At 46.5% G+C, this 21687-nt stretch overlaps 1 protein-coding gene across 5 annotated transcripts in view; it reads left to right on the top strand.

The window, feature by feature from the left end:
- Window positions 1–21687, top strand: part of FRMPD4 (FERM and PDZ domain containing 4) — a 556687-nt gene that overhangs the window by 506198 nt on the left and 28802 nt on the right. For 4 of the 5 annotated variants that reach the window (XM_044234508.1, XM_044234507.1, XM_044234506.1 and 1 more), the window contains exons 5-8: window positions 4104–4149; window positions 11925–12029; window positions 14863–14970; window positions 19602–19733. In XM_044234508.1, coding sequence (XP_044090443.1) covers window positions 4104–4149; window positions 11925–12029; window positions 14863–14970; window positions 19602–19733 — 391 coding nt within the window. Of the gene's footprint in view, window positions 1–4103; window positions 4150–5369; window positions 5404–11924; window positions 12030–14862; window positions 14971–19601; window positions 19734–21687 lie in introns of those variants that run through there. The other variant, XM_044234509.1, reaches the window with a different exon arrangement.

Genomic DNA, 21687 nt, shown 5'->3' with positions numbered 1-21687 from the left:
TCCCTTTCCAGAAGTAAACAAATGAATATGGGGCCACTGGGCATCGCTCTGGAGGAAATTAGCATTTTTCCTACAGCCTTGTGTGCCCATCCTGCCTCCTGCCTGCCCCAGCGCCTCCTGTCCCTCACTGTTGTGTTTTCCTTTGTATTGTTTTTTCCTTAGAGCTCTGAGCCCTCAGTCAAGGATTGTTTGGACTCAAAGAACACTATCTACTCAAGTCAGTTGGAGGAAGGAGAAGTTGGAGAGGAGTGTAGCCAACGGGTCTCAGGGTGGAATCTTCCAGCAACTGTGGTTCTTCCTCCCCACTGCCCATTCATGACAGCTCGCCAGAGCCCGCTCTTCCTTAGCCCTCCTCAAAGCCTCAGGCAGGCCCCATCCGTATCTCAAGCTTAAGGAAATTCTCAAGTTTAAGGAAATTCTCCAGTGTCTTGTAAACTCATAATCACAACAGCTTGTAATCGGTAGTTGAAACATTCCGTTGTCACGTAAAAATCGAAACTCCCAGCTCCACAAATGCCTTCCCTGCCCCTGTTTTGTGCCTGGGATGCCTGCAGTGGGCTAAGGGGCATTCCTTAACCTTCTTCTCTAGTTTTGGCTCCTTCCATATGGAAATGGGACCAGGACAGTGAAGTGAAAAGCAGGAGAGTCCTCACTTGATTGGCACCAATGTCATCTGGCATTGGTGTCCTCTTCTCTACAGAGGATAATGCACATTCACTTTTGGGCTCCTGGGTGGCTCAGTCAGTTAAGCAGCTGCCTTTGGCTAAGGTGATGAACTCCGGGTCCCTGGATCGAGCCCCATGTCAGGCTCCCTGCTCAGTGGGGAGTCTGCCTCTCCCTCTGCCCCTCCCCCTGCTCATGCTCATGGTCTCTCTCAGATAAATAAATAGGACCTTAAAAAAAAAATGGTTGACTCTTTCCCTTGTGGACATGTTTGTGGATTCCTGGAAGACTTCTCTGTTGTGTGGCTCCAACCGCAGCACCTGGAGTCAGAGAGAACCCAGAGGCTGGCTCTGTCCGTGCACCTCTGCCCCTGTCCAGGTACTGTCACCCCTATAGAGGCTCAGATGCGCCAGATGCCTTTATTCAGTGACCCCAGGGTACCATTTCTACTGCGTCTTCCACATACTGGCCCCAGGAATTGCATCCCGTAGGCCTGCCTCAGTGGAAGGGTAGGGATTTTGAAAACATCTCTATTCTTAGGGGTTATGTTGCTTCCACCAAACTCTCCCCGGTTGCCTTTTGTTGTTGCTTTTAATTAAGTAATGAGGCCGGCTCCCAGGTACATACAATGTTAAAGTCCCTAAACCCTGGTTTTCAGTACCTCCTTCAAAGGTCTGCGGCACCTTGCTTTGGTGCGCAAAGGTGAGCGATGTCTTTTGACCCAAGGCCTCGGGTGGCTCCGTGGCCTCCTGTAACTCATGAGCCCAGAGGGCGCCCTTGTGGTTGCTGCTGCTGCTGTTTCACCCCTGACAGGACTGAGTGAGAAACCCTACGGGACCCAAAGCGCTATGGGGTTCATTCTTCATGTCTGACAGGGGATAATTGAGTACTTGTAAATGAAAGAACACGGAAATGAAAGGCCGTTCACAGAGCTGATAATATTTCGATTGAGATTTTCCTATCAATTGTTTTCTTTCTAATAAGACAGTGGGAGCCAGAACTGCACAGGGGAGGACTCGCCCCTGCCACCTCCCCTCTTGCTCAGCCATTACTGACCCTCAGCTCCCTGTTGGGAGTCTTGGGTGTCTTAGTTCCGATCCTGCAGGGAGGAAATCTGATTGGCTCTCTCCAACCTCTGGGTCCAATCAGCTGTGCCCCGAGCACAGATCCCTGGGCCCAGTGACGGCTCCCCAGGGCCCTGGGGGGCGGGCCTTGGGCAGGGCACGCCCACTACCGCGGTGGCCGTGTGCACAAAGGCTTCGGTCAACTGGATCCTTTCTCTCATCTGCTGGGCGTTCCTTGGTCCCTTCGAACAAGAGGAACTCGAGGGAGAGCTGAGAAGCAATACTTGTGTTGCCTTCTGAGTGTTCCTCTCATGCAGACACCTGTATGGAAACAGTGGGGGCTGGGCGATGGGGTTAGGACCCCTGCCTTGGGATGGCCCCAAAAGAGCAGGGCAGCGGGTCCTCCGCTGTCTGTGAGCGAATGAGGGATTACTTCAAAAACTCCATGAGCCACCTTCCCTTCAGCAGTTCGCGAGTTTGCTAACGTACATCTACCCCACATTTCTTCATCCTCTTCCAAATTGCAAGTTCTTTATGAAACCATCCGTGCAGACAGTGGACTTCATCAAACTCGTCCATTCAGGCTAGAAAGCATCATCAGAGACCCACGGAAGGCCCCTCTCCCCTGATGTTGCTTATTTATATTCACGCTTGCCCTCTCTCTCTCGCCCAACAGAGATCCCTTCGAACGCGTTTAGCGTGTCCTTTAGTGTGTGCGTGTGTTTTGCGCTTTTGCCCATGGTATTCTGTTGCGCACCGGGTCCGGTTTCTTGCCCTGTGTTTGAAGCGCCATCGCCGGAGTTACCAAGCACAGCTAAGCTCCTGCCTCTTCTCGCCCCGTCCTTGGGTGCTGACCATCCGTGCACGTCCATGGTCACTCTCCTGTGGCTGGAGCCGTAACTGCTCTCTAGCCTTTCACCCCCCCCACCCCGGCAACATCCCCAACTCCCCCAGCCCTGAAAGTCCACCTGCAGAATTTCTTTGGGACCTAAGCCAGAGTGGAAAGGCTGAGGTCATAGTGCATGTGACACTGAGGTTTGCCTAGTGATGCCACAAGGCCTGGCGGAAGGGCTGCCCCTGTCCACACAGCCAGCCGCGACGCGCGACCACTCCCTGTATCTGCGGCACTCTGCTGTGGGCGTGCCGTGGCTCTGTTTCGCCATCTAATGGCGATTCTGGCTGCCGTACTTGGTGCTGGAGCTTTCCACCCACCCCTGGCAACTAGCAACTGGGAACTCGTGGGAGCCCACGGGCGGGGCGGCCGGTCCTCCAGCTTTACCGTCATCTGAAATGTCCTGATACTTCTTCGAGTTTCTTGACTTCTATCCCTCCCTTCTCTGCTGTTTCTTGCTCTCCTCCCCCACTGCACTCCCCACCTCCCAGCCCCCACCCAGCGCTGCCGTGGCCAGTGGCCGGAACTAGCTGGGGCGGGGGGTGCCCACCACAGCGCAAAGATTGCTGGAAATACCATCTGCCGTGGCTTCTTCAGGGAACAGCCTTGCCACGGATTCCCTTTACTTTATTCACGTGGACAGTAAGTCACAAAAGCAGGTGTTCATTAAAACCTGAAGTAGTAGGAAGTCCGCATCTCCTCCACAAAGTGGCAACAGACCTTCCTCCTACTCCGGATGAAAAGGGAAGGAAGGAAAACTGTTACACCCACAGCATGATTTTCCCTGAGGAGTTGAGTTATTTATCAGGATTGGGTTATTTGAGGGAAATTAAATAAACCATGATATTGCCTTGTTCTGCTTTTCGCTACAAGGCATCCCCTCTCAGGAACACTGTTTCCCAGCCAGCACCCGTCTGAAATAGCTCGGACCCCAACATCCTGGGCATTGCCACCGTGGACCCAGGGGACCTCCCAGCATGGGGAAGTGATGTTTGCGGGGTGCTGTTTGCACACAAGAAACCCACACTGACACTTCGCTTTTGTGCTGCTGACCCTGAGCAGATAACGATGTTACGAATTTTTAAGAAATCGATTCCCTTTCTAGAAAATTAAAATCAAAGGGGGATAAAATGAATGTGGAGGGTAGCGGGAAGCACAGAGACTGACGGAGGCCAGGCTTCTGCAACAGTCCTTCCCTGGGCGAGTGTTATTTCAAAGCCCTGCTGTTTGGCATCACAGATGATAGCGCCCAACATACACCGCATGGGAAGCTTTCAATCAGGCTGTTGGTTACACTGGGTGAACACTTGATTTTGGTTTTCTCTGAGGCCTGAAAGCCCATTTTTGAGCTTTTTGATTTACTGCGCCTGAGAGCCCCAGAAATGTTCGCCAACACATCACACGTCGCATTTCAAAAGAACGCTGTCATAGAGAGCCTGGCCTCTGCGCATTTCATAAATATGTTTGTTTTTCTTCTCTTTCAGAAGCTGCAAAGAATCGATACTCCTCACTGTCATTCAGCCTTACCCTGTAAGTGTCCTGTGAGTAAAAGTGCCGCTGTAAGATCCAGGATTCCAGTCTCCCCCTCCTCCCAGTCCGGGGAAACCGTGACAATGAATTAACAGCAGAGAAAAACAGCATGCACTCACAATATGAGTTCAGAAATCTTCATTATTTGTGTTTTATGCACCATGGTAGCAAAACCATTCACAGCAAGAAAGGAAAGTAACGCCTTTTCTATATATCTTGAAAACCAGCTCTCAGTCAATGGCACTCACATCTGGAAATCACACAAGAGTCAAGACTTTCTTATTGTTTCTTGCTTGAGAATCACAAATGGAGTGGGAATGTTTAATTGTAAGGTGTTCTAGCATAATTCTTTTCCATATTCCTTTCTAATTATTTTGGTAGATATTTCAGGGAGCCCCCCACACACACACATACACTTAAAGGTGGCTATTCGAGGAAACACGGCTGTCAGAATTTGATTTCAGCAGCCTTGGTCAGGAGGATGGGGAGTACTGCCTTGGGTTGCCATGATTTTTTTTTTAAACAACTCTATCCCAGTGTAATTTGTATATCCTAAAATCCACCCATTTCAAGCATACAAGTCCATGCTCTGTATAAAATTTACTGAGGTATGCAGCCATCACTACAGTCTGGTTCCAGAACACTTCCTTCAGCCCATTGAGATCCCTCGTTCCCATTTACAGTGAATACCCCCTTCCCACCCTCAATGCCAGGCAACGACTGGTTCCCATTTCTATAGATTTGCTGTCGCTTGTGAAGTCTGTACATTAGGAGTTGAGCTCAAAAATACCAAGGCAAAGTCCTTCAGATTTTCCCCCAAACGTTTACCATCAGTACCTTGCATGGCCTTCGCAGGGATTGGCAGAGATTCCCAACTGTTTAAACTTGTATTTCCTTCCCCGTGGAGTTGGAGGCTCTGCTAAGGGTCATTCTCCGTCTCCTGACCAAACTCTTCCTCTCCCCTGTCCCAGCATCTTCCTTGTAAGCACTGTGGCCTAAGCATTTCAGTCAGGGAAAAAAAATGTTCCAGATTGTGATACGATGACAAATAGAACTAAGCAAGACAACAAACTGTGCCATCCGGGACATTGCTACTTACAATGAAAACTTAGTTTACTATGGACTGTTGCTCGTGGTCCCTGTGTGTGCCACAACTGCACATGCATGTCTGGATGACAATGGGACATCATGCCAAGGAGACAATGGGATGTAAGAGAACTGAGATTTGAGATCTAGTTCTCGGCAATAGAACAGGTCAGTCCCGCACCTGCTCGGACTTCCAAATCTGTGTCGCTTCTCACACTGACTCACGTCCAAGGGCTTCCCTGCTCTGCCGTCTCATAATTCCATGCTTCCTTCCAGAGAAAGGATAGCTACATGGTTTCTGTTAACCAGAGTGTCACTCACACTCGCTTCAAATCTATCCATGTTTCCTCATTCTTTGCAGGGGACAAATAGGTTGAGTGAAGCCAACAGAAATGCCTACAAAAACCGAGTGGTTGGCCCACTACAAATTCCCAATGGAACTTCAAGTTCACCTTGCATCTCCTGGCTTCCCTCTTCCCACTTTGTAACCTCTTAGACATGCGAGATCAGAACCATTGTATTCCAAACCAGGTTATTTTTGCAATGTGAGGTAATGTTTTACCCCATGCAGTAGACTTGGAGAAAGAACAAGGACTTTGGCATTTAAGTTAAGGGTTGCGTCTTGTGGCTTTGCTTGCTGATTTCGAGTGCGCGTGGCTGGTTATTCATATGAATCCTCATTATTACCAGTGATTCATGGAACTTCCTATAATAGATCATCTGGAACTTTCTGGGAGTTCAGGTGGCTGTTGCTCTTGTGCTATAATGAAAGTCAGCATTTGACCACAACATTCAGGAGCGAGTGTTGTGTGTTCTTCTGGCCAATAGCTGTGCCTCTGCGCCTCGTAGCACTCTCCCTGCTCAGTCACTGGGTGGCATCCTCATCTTTGACTTCCCTGGATTAGCCCTCCTTCCTGAAAAGAAGTCATATCCCACCCCAATACTTCCTCGGCCTAGCCAAACCCTTCTTGCTGACCATTTCTCTCGGCAGCCAGGATCGGCATCCTGAAACAGATGGGCCCCCAGGCTGAAAGAACATATATAAATTCTGCTTTTATTGCAGATAGTAAAAATTAGCATTTTAATTTATTCTGTAACCTGCCGGCCAGCATTTGTTATGTTTTATTTCTTCTGCCTAGTAAGGCCCAGTCAAGACGGAGAGCCGGTGTTCGCCCCTTCTTACGTCACTCTACATGGTCCTGGGGCTCCCCCACAGTGAGCCCTGCCGTGGAAATTCCTGAGGCTTTTTTTAAAAAATTTATTTATTTTTTTCAGCATAACAGTATTCATTGGTTCCTAAGGCTTTTGAGAAGTCGTTCTTATAGGCTGCTGCCTTGTTTTTGAAGCGTTATAGATGGCTCTCCCCTTCTGCCATGTTTCCTTTATTTCTTAGAGAAAAATTGTGGAAGTATAGAAGGAAACACACACGAGAGCAAAAAAATGTATGTCAGCACATCTTTTCCTCAGAGACAAGCAGTGTAAACAATCGGCCTGGTTCCTTCCAGTCATGTGATAGATGCCTTGTCACTAGTGGACATCGTGGACATTGAGTTTATTCTGCTCCTTTCACTTAGTCTGTCATAAACATGGTTTCATACCATCGAGAATCCTTTATCAGCATCATATGCGTGGCTGGAAAGCATTACATTGAACCAAGATTTACTTAGCCAACACCCTCTTATTAAGCCTCTCATACTGACCTCAGTGGTCTTCCCTTCTGATTCTGCACACAACAGCTTTGCGTAGAAATCTTTATCTGTATCTAGTGAGAAGTTCCCCCCTTCCATTAGGATGACATTCTAAAGAAGAAATTTCTGGGTCTCTTGTGAATTTTATTCCATCTTTTGTACCATCTTCTTTCCTTGCACTCTTACTGTTTTTTATTCCAGGGCTTTCTTGCTAGCTCCTTCCTCCTTTCCTTTGACTTTACCTCCCACATTCCCAAATCTGGAACTTCCAGAACTTCCTAGTCTAATGGGGCTTGAGAAACAGACTGTTGAAATTCTTCGATTCCCTCCCATTCCACAGTGCTGGTTCCGTGGCACTTGGGATAAGTGACTGTCCATTCTGTAGGCTGGCGCTATCGTGATTTTCATTCACTCGGCTTTTTTCTGGACCCGAGAGCTGAGGGACCTGCTTTCCTGCTTCTCCTTCCTGCCCAACTTCTACTATGTTCCACACGCCTGGGAGAGGCTACCTATGTCCTTGTGGGAGCCTCATTGTGTTAGATGGTCCCAGAATCCAGACCAGATCCTCCTGCCGTGTGTCATGCCAGCCCAGTTTCGGGCTTGTAGGATGCTTCATTGGGTCACTCTTCCTTCCTCGTGGTCATCCATGCATGTTTCCTGGGAGCGCCTCCCATTCAGCTGCCTGCTTGTCAGTCCTTGTCTTAGGCGCTGCTCTGGGGGAACTCCACGCTAAGTGACCCGGTGATAACTGTGGGCTAACTCAGACTTCACCACATACTTACTCCATGCCTGCCTTCCATGTACAGAGTACTGTAGACATAGAGGAGTTGTCAGTTTAAGACCCTATGCTTTACTTTCAGAAATTTTAGCTTATTTAGGTAATTTTTTTTCCAAACGATGTTCTAGTGACTTCTGAGCCTCTAAAAGCCCAGCAAAAGCAACAGCAGATTTGGAAAGACGTTGATTAGAGCCCTTCTAATCTTAAATTAATTAACAGCAGGGGAATCTGATTATTTTAAATGGTAATCACTCGTCATCTCCACTACAGGATAGGAAGTGCTTGTGATCAGCACCTACGGGCCTGCAGGTTGCTCAGAATTAACTCATCGGGTTCTGAGGGGTGTACGTTGTATGTTTTTTGAGGCGCAAAAGAAGATCAGAGTGAAAACCGCAGTCGTGATGGGATTACGTACCCCGCATGCCACAAGTAACTCCAGCCAGTGGAATAAGCCAATATTTTGTTGACTCTAATTCGGTAACCTTCAGACTTGAGGAGCTTATGTTTTTATTACCCAAAGTAATTTTTGAAACATATGTCAATTACATAAAATAGTCGCAAATCTGGAATAAGAAAAATGCCCTGGCCTGAATTCTCGGCCTTTTATCCCAAGTCTGTTGGCTTCAAAATACACATAGAATAGTATTTACTTAACTCCTTAGCTATCTAGTTCCTGGCTGGTTCTCGTTCATCAGGTTTGTGGTTAGGGAAGGGCACATAAATCTGGGGAGGAGGCAAGAGGGTAAAGGGAGAAGCAGACTCGCCACTGAGTAGGGAGCCGGATGTGGGGCTCAATCCCAGGACCCTGGGATCATGACCTGAGCGGAAGGCAGATGCTGAGCCGACTGAGCCACCCAAGCGTCCTTGTGAAGTGCTTTTTTTTTTTTTTAAGATTTAATTTATTTATTTGACAGAGATCACAAGTGGCAGAGAGGCAGGCAGAGAGAGGGGAAAGCAGGTTCCCTGCTGAGCAGGGACCCCCCCCCCAACGACGCGGGTCTCGATCCCAGGATCCTGATATCATGACCTAAGCTGAAGGCAGAGGCTTAACCCACTGAGCCACCCAGGCGCCCCTGTGAAGTGCTTTTTTATTGAGGCAATGAGTGACATAGATCGTTTCAGGAAAACTTGGCAAAGTGCTGTATTAAAAGATTCAGATGCACAGGGGAATCAACCTCTGTATCTGGCACACATGAGAGCCTTCATGAATAAAGGATGTTAGAGCCCGAGGCGGCAGTGGTTGGGGGGGGGGGCTTCAAAGCTTGAGCCCCTTATCTAATTAGTAGCTTCTGTTCTCGGTAGCTTTCTGACAGCCCACTCCCTTTGTGTGAAACCCATTGTGCCAGTGTAAGTATCGCCTGCCTAAAATCATTAAGAGAAAATAATGTTTTCCCTTCAGCTAAAAAGTGGCATATCGAAAGCAAAAGAACTCACTACTGTACGATTTGTTCGTTAATCATTACCAAACTCAGCCTATAATTACAGCGATACCGAGGAGAACACCACCATCCCATCCCTTAAGCTCTATAGTAGGACTTTTTTTTTTTTTAAATAACCTCTACACTCAACATGGGGCTCAGAACTCCCAACCCGGAGATCAAGAAACACAAGCCCCCCAGACTGAGCCGTCCAGGCGCCCCTGGAGTGGGGCTTTTAAAAGTCATATTGAACATGATCAACATGTTGTTCTTTAGAGCTTTGAGTTCTTGGTTCTCTTTTCTTTTGTTGTGTTCCAAGAGGTCAGCCTTCTCTGCAAACATCTTGCATAAATAGGGAAATTAAAGCTCCGGCGGCCAAACCATCCGTTCATCCATCCAGTCCCCTAAGACACGGATGAGCGCAGCGGGTGGGATGGGTGTGGAGGGAAACTTAAGATAACAGGATTTTGTCCAGTATTCAAGCAAAACTCCTCCCTGGAACAGGCACACACAGTGCCAACAGCGATTTTATCTTTTTACAGGAAGATGCATGTAACATAAATCTACCATTTTCACTATTTTAAAGCGTTCAAATCAGGGACATTAAGTATGTCCACCATTTTGTTCTACAGTGGCTGCTGTCTTGTTCCAGAACCTTTTCATGACCCCAAAAGGAAATCAACCCCCGCAGATGTTAGTCACTCCCCATTCTCCTCACCTGCCCGGGGTAACCACTATTCTGCCTTCCATCTATATCGATTTGCCTATTCCAAACAGTTCATGGAAATGGAGTCAAATGCTACAATACATGACCTTTTGTGTCTGGTTTCTTTCACTCAACATAATGTTCCTGAGGTTTATCCATGTTGTAGCACAAACCAGAACATCATTCCATTTTATGGCCGACTAATATTCCATTGTATGGATTTGTCATTTCATTTCTCCATTTTATCATATCATTTTAATTGATCTCAAGTACAGTTGCATTTGACAAAGATGGGAACCTTTTTCATTTTTACACAAAATTCAAAGTTTGAGACCCCCTAATTGGCTTTTGTGCCCTGAGATTAATACAGGGCACAGAAAGTCGAGCCTCTATGTTTGTTCTAGAGTCAATTACTAGGATTCTTTCCACAACAGCCTGAAACTCTTGGGACCACATACCACAAAAACGATTAGGTTGGACAATTTGCAATTTGTAATTTGCAGTGCTTGACAATTTTAATCTATCAAGTAGCAATTTCATGATTCAAACTAAATATTTTCCTGTTTATTAGATTCAGTAGAGAATGTGGTCCTTTTTAAAATAAACAAATGGTGCCTGCAACATAGTGGACACCTCCTAAATGTGAGTTCCCTTCTCCTCAGGCTTCATGAAAATTCTGCAAGAAGGATGATTCTCAGATGGAGTGAACTGTGGAGCAGGAGTTCGCTCTGGATCAGAGTACACTTCTGAGCAAGTTTCCCTCTTGCACGTTTAGTTTCTGAGGAAGAAAACTTGAGTCACTCAGCTCCTTTCCAACAAAAGACAATACAATTGACCCTTCAACAACGTGGGTGTTGGGAACACCAACTCTCATGCAGTCAAAAACCTGCATGTAACTTTTGAGTCCCCCAAAACTTAACTGCTGATAGCCCACGGTTGACCAGAAGCCTTACCAATAATTTAAACACATATTTTGTATGTTTGATGTATTATATTCTGTATTCTTAGACTAAAGCAAGCTATGGAAAAGAAAATATTATTAAGAAAATCATAAGGAAACTATGTTGGTGTGTCTGGCTGGTTCAGTCAGTAGAGCATCTGACTGTTGATCATGAGTTTGAGCCCACATCCGGTGTCGAGATTACTTAAAGAAATAATAAAATAAATATAAATTTTGAAAAGGGAAATGCATCTATGATATTGTACTGTACTTTCCCCCCAAAATCCACACGTAAGTGGATCCTATGTTGTTGAAGGGTCAACTCTACGAAGAACCTTTACAATGAGACAGAATATGAAGCCAACATTCAATTGTAAGCCAAAGTGGTCTCTGCCCCATCCTGCAAGAGCTCCGGATGACAGATTACCAGCAAGAGGCTGAAATTCAAGTTTGGGGCACATAAAGTGGGTGTGTTTTGTGTGTGTGCGCTCTTGCCTGTTCACACGCCCTTAAACCCTTTGTGTGAATAACAGTGGGACTATCGATCACCTTAGAACTATTAGTGAATCTTCTCCACCTCTTTAAAATAATGAGTGATCAATTCGACATGAACCCAACATTACCTTCGACCAACATTTCACCCTCCATGTTGCGCTCAAAGCTCTATATTCAAAGCACGGTTTGTGACTTTTGCAGACATTATTTTAAAAGATCCTTGAGTGAGGCACCCGGGTGGCTCAGTCAGTTGAATGTCAGACTCTTGATTTCGGCTCAGGCCGTGATCTCAGGGTTGTGAGAATGAGCCCTGTGTTGGGCTCTGTGCCAAGCATACAGCCTGCTTAAGATTCTCCCTCTTCCTCTGCCCCTGCTCTCTTTCTCCCTCTCTCCTCTCAAAAAAAAGAAAAATAAGAAGATCCTTGGGAAGGTGCTCAACAAGAACATAGAGCGCACTGTTTGACTAAATCAAAGCTCCTACTTTATGAGCATGACAGGGTTTTGATTGCTTCCATGATTTGTGTTTCATCCTTGAATTGGACATGTACCAAATGTACTTTTTAGCAGAAATATTGCATATACGAGAGGAGAAAGCTAGAAAACAACTGCTCCAGGGTTTGCTCTATGTTCTCAATAATGATACCCAGTGTTTTCTTTTTTCTAGTCTCCCAAGTCAGCATTTATTAGTGCTGCCAAAAAGGCAAGATTAAAGTCCAATCCGGTCAAAGTGCGGTTCTCCGAGGAGGTCATCATCAATGGCCAAGTGTCGGTGAGTGACCGTTGCCTGTTTGCGGCTCAGAGAGAGTGGCTGAAATAGGGGCTTTGCCCACAGCACAGCCAGTCACCCCTCTGGAATGCTTGATAGAGAATTTGTGGTTGGATTTCACGGGGCTGCTAAATCTCAGAATTGCACAGGGCTTGAGAGATGACCATGTTGCACCTGATGGGTTCCCTCTATAGTATCCAGAATATGTAGTCCCGTGTTTCTTTGAACGCTTCCAATGTTAGAGACCTCACTACTTTGCAGAGGAGTTCATTGGTCTGAGATCTCTGGCATCACCCCAGGTTGAGTAAAATAGGCCTCTGAACCTTCCACGTGCTTCTTTCCATTGTGCCAAGTGAGCACGCTTCCATTATATATTTTGAGAAAGGCTTCCCCTAAGTTTTTCCTTATTCAGAATGAAATGTCTCCATTTCTTTTCACTGATCAAAAGGGAAAGAGGTGAAGATGCAGGGAAAGAGTCATATATACCAGCAGAAGTAAAGATATACAGCCCGAATCTTCATCCATAGGGCTTGATGGAAATCACGATTGCCCAGGCACGTAATTCATCTTCTAAATGAATAGTGCACACATCAATTGGAGGCTGAGTTTCCATTTTTTTCTCCAAGAAAATCTAGCCTCGTGTTTTTAGTTTTTCGAAAGCAGTCATGTAAGGCACTAATCATTTTTGGGCCTCTGAAATACCAGCGTTTGTGGTCGAGGTTATGTTGTTGCTGGTGGCGGTGTTTACATGAACTCACGAGGACAAAATCTCATCCATGACTTGCTCGTGACAGGTCACAAACTCTTCCCCGAGGGTGGTCCTGGGTCTGAATTTGAAGGCGTGGCCTGCACATCCTGAGCGAGGCCCTCCTGGTCCAAGTGTGTCCTTGTCAAAACTCGCTGACCTGTGTCTGCCCCGCTTGGAGTCCAGGGGTTGGATGGCCAATCTGTTCAATTATGGGATGCTTGTGGGAGGGGCCTCGGGCTGTCACTGTGCTGCCCTGGGAGCATTTCAGCTGTGGCCCCTGTCTTCCCAATCACCATCTCCCACCCTGTCTCCTCTGCCGCTGTTCACCCCACACTGTTCCGCCCGCCACAGTGTATCCCTGTCCCTCTGGATGTAGTTAGCATCGGTTAGCATCTTACAAGACAAAGCTGGAAGGTACCAGTCACAGAGGAATCACACTATCACAGAAGCTTTTTTCAAGCTTCCGAGCATGAGATTGGGCAATCAGTTTATGTATCTTTAGCAAGAATGTGATTCTAGAAGCTGCTATGGCAGTCTCACTTCATCCTGGATATAATAGGGCTCATTCAAGGAAGCTAGTGTGTGAGGACAGCTCTGAGGGTCGGTCATCACCTGCAGCCCCCCCACTGTCTCCCCACAGGCCTGTGTGTGGCAGGGACATTCATTCACGTGTCTGTTCCTCAACCTTTGGGACCATCTTTATGTCTGGCCTACTCTTGCTCTACTGAGTCACTGCATATCTCTTCATGTGGCCTTGGAGCCAAACCCACTCGGTGAATTGGGTAGCAAGGAGTCAGGTGTCAAGTCCACAGGAGGGGAAAGGAGAGAAAGGAAACTCAGAGCAAGGAGCAGAAAGTGACAGGCACAGAGTCTCTTACAGAAATACCCAGGGATTGAATCTCATGGGTTATCTGTAAGACATTAGCCAATCTCTGGACATCTTGTCTTTAGTTTCTTCATCTGTAAAACAAGGGACATAGAGTTTCATGACTGCTGAGTTCCAGTTGGCTTCTGTGACCCCGTGACTGGCTGCATGGGAGAAAGGATTGGCAGAGCGCATCCCACATGCCTTCTTTCTTCCCCTGCCATCTCTCCCTACTTTCAGTTAAAGAGAAAATTGAAAGGAATACATTTCTCTTGTTCATTTCTGGTCATGTTCCAAGCATTTCTTCTTGAATTATTTTTTGAGTTAAAATGTTCGTTATAGACTCAGTGTTTTAACCTTTACCATGCTCATCCATTCCTTAAATGTCCCCTTTGAGTTTAAGGAACATTTCTAAATGGGTTAAAAATTGTTCCACCTTCCTGAGTCCATTGGAGGGGCACGCGACTCTTGATCTCTCCGGGTCATGGGTTGAAGCCCCACACTGAACATGGAGCCTACTTAGAAATAGTTGTTTCCGGGGCGCCTGGGTGGCTCAGGGGGTTAAGCCTCTGCCTTTGGCTCAGGTCGTGATCCCAGGGTCCTGGGATCGAGCCCCACATCAGGCTCTCTGCTCCGCGGGGAGCCTGCTTTCTCCTCTCTCTCCCTGCCTGCCTCTCTGCCTACTTGTGATCTCTGTCTCTCAAATAAATAAAATTTAAAAAAAAATAATTGTTTCCTAAAACAACTGTATACTTCAAGCGTGTTCTTGCTTGTTACTCACTTTGCATGAGCTCTACCAGGTGCCAAAGGTACCACATCAAAGGTTATCATTGCTGGTTCCCGTTCTTTTCAAGATAGACTGCTCTGCAAAGGCTAGCCTTGCTGTCCTGAGCACTGTAGCTCAATTACAAAGGAATTATTTCCTTCATTGGGTTTTCCGATGGGAAACGTTGACTTTTAAAAAATATTCAACGGATTTATTTTCAGATGGGAAAAAAAAGTTCTTTTATTTGCATCAACTGAGTTATTTGTAGCTGGAGAAGAAGAGTTTTGCTATGAACAACTGAACTCAGATATCACGGGAGGACAGTTTTTAGCCCTAGAGAGTTCCCCCCCATACATTTTTTTTCATGTTGGGATTAGAATACATTGTAGATAGATACTGCTTCTGCAAAGGGCAGAATGCTCATTTGACCTTCTTGTTTGTTGCTGTCATTAAACAGGAAACTGTTAAGGATAATTCACTTCTTTTTATGCCAAATGTTTTGAAAGTGTATCTGGAAAATGGACAGACCAAATCATTTCGCTTTGACGGCAGCACCTCCATAAAGGTAAGCGGACCCCCTGATCTCCACCTGGACACTGGCAGGTGTGGCCTGAAAGTCCCACGGTCAGCCTGATGTGGTCAAACCTTCTTGCCAAACTGTTTCTTTCTGAGATTTTTTTGGTTGCTTCCAAATAAGGTAGTGTGTGAATACTTAAAAACAAACTGGAAAAAAAAGCTTAAGCTAAGAAGGTTCTGCTCTGTGTGTGTGTGTGTGTGTGTGTGTGATGAACCACTAGGGCTAGTTATTTTGATGCAACTCCGGTGTAATTAAAAGAGCATGACGGTCCCCGAGAAGGCTTGGCACCCTGCCTAAAGTTTCTTAGCAATGTCAGCCCCCAGGAAGATTAAGACGCTAGCTGTTAATTGAATATCTGTTTCTTTGGTGTCCAGCAAAAACAAGGGGTGGGATGATATAAAGATAACATTTGCTTTTAATTGCTGTAACCAATTTCATAAAATTAATGCCTAAAAAGAAAGAAAGAAGGCATGCTTCTTAGGAGAAGGGGTAAAAAGGAAGAGTCACAGAGCAGTCCTATTACTGTGGAGCCACAGGTGAGTTGTACAAAAAGGGTATCAGAACAAAGCAGATGGGTTCTTTTCCCCCATGCTTTCTTCCTGGGGAAAAAAAGTGCATATTCTCTTTTTTATTGGAGAAAAGTGTGTGCAGAAATTGATTGCTCCCTAATGTTCCAGCAGCCTAAGATAGGCTTTCTTCAAATGGCACAATAAAAGAGATTTTTATGGAGGTTTTAGAAAAAGTCCCTAGTGATGATCTGTACAACAATGTATCAAGAGACTATCAAGTCTGTGTTTAAAATGTCTGTCAATAGTCAACCCCTCATTCTCGGTTTTGTAAATTAGTCAGCATAGACTGTACAAGTAGAAGCATTTCTGCAGACGCCTGTTCCCTTATTGCCGTGATAGCAACAAGCAGCCCGTTTGGAAGTGCTGCCCATGTAGCAGGTGATGGAGAACACAGTGCGCGAGATTGATGATGGAGCGTATAAGTCGTCCTCAAACCCTTCCACTCTGAACCATCACCTTCGTGCTCATTTTAAATGGGGGTGACTGACAAAGTCCTTTTCCTTTATTCCTACTCAAAATCCGTGGATGGCAACGTGTTACTCTTATTATTGATCTGCTAGCCTAGAAGTGGGCAGACTTCTGGAAGGAGATTAAGTATTTCCAGCTCTGTGGCCTGTTTGATCTCCCTCAAAACTACTCTGTTCTGTTGTGTCAGCAAAGCAGCCATAGACGGTGGGCTCCGGAGGTCCTTAAGTCCACCCTCTGGTTCCATGATTGACTTGAAGGACTTGCACAACTCGGCAAATTGTTATAAGCACAGTTACGGGGTTTTGTTTTGTTTTGTTTTGTTTTTTAAAGATTTTATTTATTTGTTTATTTATTTGTGAGAGAGTGAAAGCGAGATCACAGAGCGAGAGGGAGCAGTAGACTCCCCACTGAGCAGGGAGCCCAATGCGGGACTCGATCCCAGGACCTGGGGACCGTGACCTAAACCAAAGGCCAAGGCTTAATGGACTGAGCCACCCAGGCGCCCTCATGGTGGTATTCTATCACAGCAAGAGGACCCAGGTTAAAATCACCAGTGGGCGTAGGTGGAGAAGGCAGGAGAGTTTCCCAGCTTAGAATTTCCCAAGCCCTTCGTTCTCGCAGCAATCGCACGAGACAGCACGGTTGCGGGAATGCCAACCGGGGAGGCTCCAGTGAGCCTCGGTGTTCAGAGTTTTTGTCCGAGCTTGGCCACATAGACAAGCTGAGCCCCCGTGGGCCTGACTGTAGGATCCCGCTCCTCCAGACGTCGCGCTGCAAACATTTTGCCCAAGGCCCCCACGTAGAGGGCACAGGCTCTCTGCTGTCTCTCCAGCTCTCAAGTGGACAGGCACCCCCCGAAGAGCCAGGAGCAGAGAGGCAAATGTTTCTTTGGGCAAGACGACTCCTCTCCTACTCAGACACTATGTAAATGAATGAGCGTGGTCAGCTTACATGCTCAGGCCAGGCCATCGTTTTTTGCAGATCCCCAAGGTAACCCACAGGCTCACATTATTAGATCTCCCTGTGCCACCGCAGCTTGGTCTATGATACCACGTGGTCAGGAAATCTCCTTGCTGTTAGACCACCTGCCCCATCTGAAGATATAGGTCAAGACTTGAATACATTCCTTCATCGAAATCCCTCTTGATTTCAAAGAGAGTCCTGTTGTTCATTCCCTCTGGCCTTTGTCTTGGGAACCCACACTAGAGTGAGTGAGTTTGATTTCCCTGAGGGTGGTGGACGGCACCGAGAAGACAGAGGACAGCAAGTTCAAGCTCACTGTGCTTGTACCTAACAGCTTTACTATCGCCGCAGACGTCGGTTGGGAGGTGTAAAAGAGAAGGAGCAGAGTTATGAAAGGAATACGACACTGGTTAATAAAAATTGCCAGAATTCTTGCTAGAGAATCACGGCGAGGAAAAACTATTGCTATTGATTTTCCGCTGTCCTCCCTGGTGTTTGAGGAGGCTCTTTTATAAAGTATCTGTTGCCACACAGAGGCTGGTTTGTTTGTTCTTTTCTGGCCCTTGAACAAAACTTATGACACAGAGAATCTTTTTTTATGAAATTCAATATATAGTCAAGGCATTTCTGTTGAATGATGTCTGAGGTGGTGATTAGGTGTGAGGGTCCTTGTTTTAAAGGGGCCTGGGGAAGGGCGCTGGGCTGGCTCAGTCGGTGGGGCACGCCACTCTTGATCTTGGAGTTGTGAGTTCAAGCCCTACACTGGGGTGGCATTTACTTAATAGCAAAAAATAAACAACAGCAAAAAAACCATTAAAGGGGCCTGAAGAAATTGAGAAAGGTCTACAGGGAAAAAACAAAATTTCAAAAAGATGAGCTAAAAAAAAAACAACAACAACAACCACCACCACCAAATCTGTATGTATTGCAGGGTTTTCCTATCTTGACACTGTTGGTACTTGGGACCAGGTAACTCTTTATGGTGGGGCATGTCCTGTGTATTGTAAGATTCTTAGCTGCATCCCTCAATATTGAGAGCAGCCCCAGTCCCCTTGTGACCACCACAGATGTCTCCAGAAATTACCAATTGCTGTGAGGTAGAATCGCCCCGGGCTGGAATAGCACTGCTCCTTGGGATTTTTAGCATCTGAGTATAAATCATCCTGAAGAGAGATCATTTATGAGTTTTCGAGTACATGGGGAAAAAAATGGTGTTTCTTTTTTCATTTTCAAAGACATCTGTTTTGCAATGCAGTAAACAAGTGCTTATGTATAGAACACCCACCTCATCATAAATGTTTAATCCTGCCCAAGATTGCTAACAAAGCCTGCTCCTTCTTCTTTCTCCAGGGATGTGAAGTAAAAGCGAATGTGTGCGTATTGTTATAGCCCCCTGCCTCTATATCAAATAGCGCTACAGTAAATGTGTTCTCTGTGTGAACTCATTTAGTCCTTACATCTGTTCTGAGGCAGGTATTGGTAGCATCCCCAGTTTAGAGACAGGGACATGAAGACACTTCGAAGGTAAATAACTTGCCTTAAGCTGTACAGTTACCGTGAAGCCGAGCTGGGGGTAGAACCCACATTCCAGAGCCCACATTCCTGACCGCATGCCCTCACCAAGAGAGACTCTGGCTGCCTGGGTGGCTTAGTGGGTTAAGCATCTGATTTTTTAAAAAATGATTTTAAGATTTTATTTATTTATTTGAGACAGAGAGTGCTAGAGCGAGAGAGCACAAGCAGGGGGAGCCTCAGAGGCAGAGGCAGAAGCAGGCTCCCCGCTGAGCAGGGAGCCCAACTAGGGGCTTGATTCCAGCACCCTGGGATCATGACCTGAGACAAAGGCAGAGGCCTAACCAACTGAGCCACCCAGGCGCCCCACCTCTGACTCTTGATTTTGGCTCAGGTCATGATCTCAGAATTGTAGGATCGAGCCCCCTGTGAGACTCCACGCTGAGTGTGAAGTCTGCTTAAGATTCTCGCTCTCCCTCTGCCCCTCCCCTCACCCCCTCCCCAGCTTGTGCTCTCTCTCTCAAAAACAAAAACAAAAACAAAAAACCCGAAGTATAGACTAAGGGTCAGCAAACTTTCTCTGTACACGACCAGACAGCACATATCTTGGGCTTCACAGACCACACAGTCTCTCTTGCCCATGCAAGGGGCGAGAGCAGCCATAGACAGTACAGAAACAGATGAGCGTGACTGTGTTTCAATAAAACTTTATTTACACAAACAAACAGGTGGTGGGCTGGATTTGGCATGCGGGGGGTATTTCGCCCACCCCCAAGGGTAGACCACTTTATGAAGAGGTTTGATCACCACCCCATTTGGAAGCAAGGGGACCTGAACCCTCTCCCCTCCGCCGCGGATTGATCAGTTCTTTGGGTCAAGTAAGCACCTCCTCCAGCTAGATCAACCTGTTCCCTCCCTGTTTCTGAGCTCCATAGTGATTTGGGGTGGTGGGTGAGGTCAGGAGGAGGAGCATCAGGCTTCGGAATGAACCAAACGTACACAATGCAGACACCTGAAGCCCCTCTGTGCAACCTTTTCCGTCCCGGTAAATTCTGAGAGAGAGCTCTGCCCATCCTGATGGCATCTTGTCCGTGTTTTCTCTATAAGGATGTCATCTTGACTCTTCAAGAAAAGCTTTCCATCAAAGGCATCGAACACTTCTCCCTCATGCTGGAGCAGAGGACAGAAGGGGCTGGAACCAAGCTGCTCTTGCTTCATGAACAGGAGACTCTAACTCAGGTGTGTGAAATTACACCCCCCAGGTGAGAGCAGAAATTACACCCGCCCGTGAGAGCAGAGGCTACCCGGCCCCAGAAACCCCCTGTCCTCTCGAATCCTTTAAATTTGCTCACTGCAGCCCCGGGTATCTCCACTAACGAATGCCCTGGCATTCATAATGGGTTTCACATCTCAAGGTTACGTTTTCCCTTTTTGTCAATTTCTCATAGACTGTCAGTCGGTGTCACATCCAGAATTATCAAAGACTCAGCAGCTACTCACTGGGAATGTGCCTCCGTCCGTCCTATTTTATGTTATGGGAAATGACTTGCTCACCTGTTCTGACCATTGATCTCTTGAAACTGTTAAAAAGAAACCAGCTCCTGCGATTACTCAGATGAAGCCAATATCATATTTCGTTGTCTTAAGTTCTGGGTGCATACTGGTGACTATTTGTGGAAGCTTGAAATCCCTGCCCCAGGGCTGCCCACTGTAAACATGTGATCTGCCAGTGTGTCCCAGTTCCTGCTTACTAAAATGCCACCCCCATCTGTTCTGTCGGGAGACAAGCAGGCTGCTTGGCTGCTGAATTCAGTGTAGCACCCTGACTTCTCTTGTGATTCGACACAAGCAGGGTGTTTGCTGGAAGTATAAGGGACTTCAACAAGTTCCCTTTCTGTAGGAGAGCTCAGTAATGAGGGGACTTTCGGGAGGGAGCGAGATACGCGGGAAGACCAGGAGGAGAAGCGAGGAGTCAAGGTGTTCCCAGATGGATGGATTAGCAGAAAGTTTGCTCCCACAATATCCCTAAATCTCTTGATTCGGTCCAACTCAGTGCAGGGAATTAGTGACAAAGCTGTCACTGGTGTTCATTTATAACCCTCTCCCTCCAATTGAACTCTCTTTATGAGGCTTAAAGCAACCTATAGATATTTGAAATCACGTCACATGTTGTTTGTTAACCTGTGCCAAAACTCCCTTGGAAACAGGTCTTCTTTTATAATTTGTTCTAGGGGAACAAGCCCTGATAATCAGAATTCCCCCATGTGAAAGGAGTTCGGCTTGGAGTTCCTCTAGACGCCGGACTTAAGACAAGGGTTTGGGGGCACGTGGTTCACTGGGAGGCGATATTGGGAAATGCTGGTGGAGGAAGTGGAAGGGAAATGGGGAAAATGGGGGTGCCAGTAGAGAGCAAGGTAATGAGCCAGTTTCCTCTGTGGGCAACTGGAGCTCGGTCCTACTGGGAAACACTGCAAGCCAGTGGAGAACGCGCTGCAGAGGTATCCCACCTAAGGGGTGGGGTACGGGGGCATTTGTCCCTTGGTGGTGGTGGTAGTGGCTGCTCCTGAGGGCAGTCACTCCCTGGCTATGCAGGGTTGTCGGGCGCTGGCCTGTGGTCACAGGTGTTTACAGTGAGCAGCCTTCAGCTGGGAGCAGTAAATGTCAAGGGTATATGGGCGTACAGCCAGGTGCTATGAGCCTAATGAAACCTCCCACAATTTTCTGATATTTGCAGTTAGACTATCCCTCTGAACTTCTATCTATTGCGTAGCCTTCACGGGAAAACTGCTTGCTGATTTAGCTGGAGAGAGATTTTTTCAGTCTCTCTTGGTGCTAGGTACACATAATTTCTCGTTCCAGATTGATTTCCAGTTATTAAATTTCCACTCGAATCTTAAAAGGAAACAAAAAGCCCTGAACCCTGATGCTTCCCTTATCTTTCTAAAAGAGGCTTTGTTTCGTGTTTAGCCAGAACTAAAAGCAAAGTGTTAAAACTTTAAGTATGCTCTCTAGAAAGAAATTTGGTTGATTTAAATATCCTAAGACTAACCAGCTATATGCCTTTTGCAAGTCATTGCATATGAAAGGTTCGATCACCAAAATATTTATAGGCATGGCAGAAAGGGAGAGTAAGTATAAGAAATGTGTCTAATAACAAAAATCTTTTAAATTAATCATTGAAAATATTCCATTT

Source organism: Neovison vison, chromosome X (genome assembly GCF_020171115.1).
Source record: "Neovison vison isolate M4711 chromosome X, ASM_NN_V1, whole genome shotgun sequence".
NCBI classification, from domain to species: domain Eukaryota; kingdom Metazoa; phylum Chordata; class Mammalia; order Carnivora; family Mustelidae; genus Neogale; species Neogale vison.
Note: the sequence above shows the minus strand (reverse complement) of the source record. Positions and strands in the feature narration are given on the sequence as shown.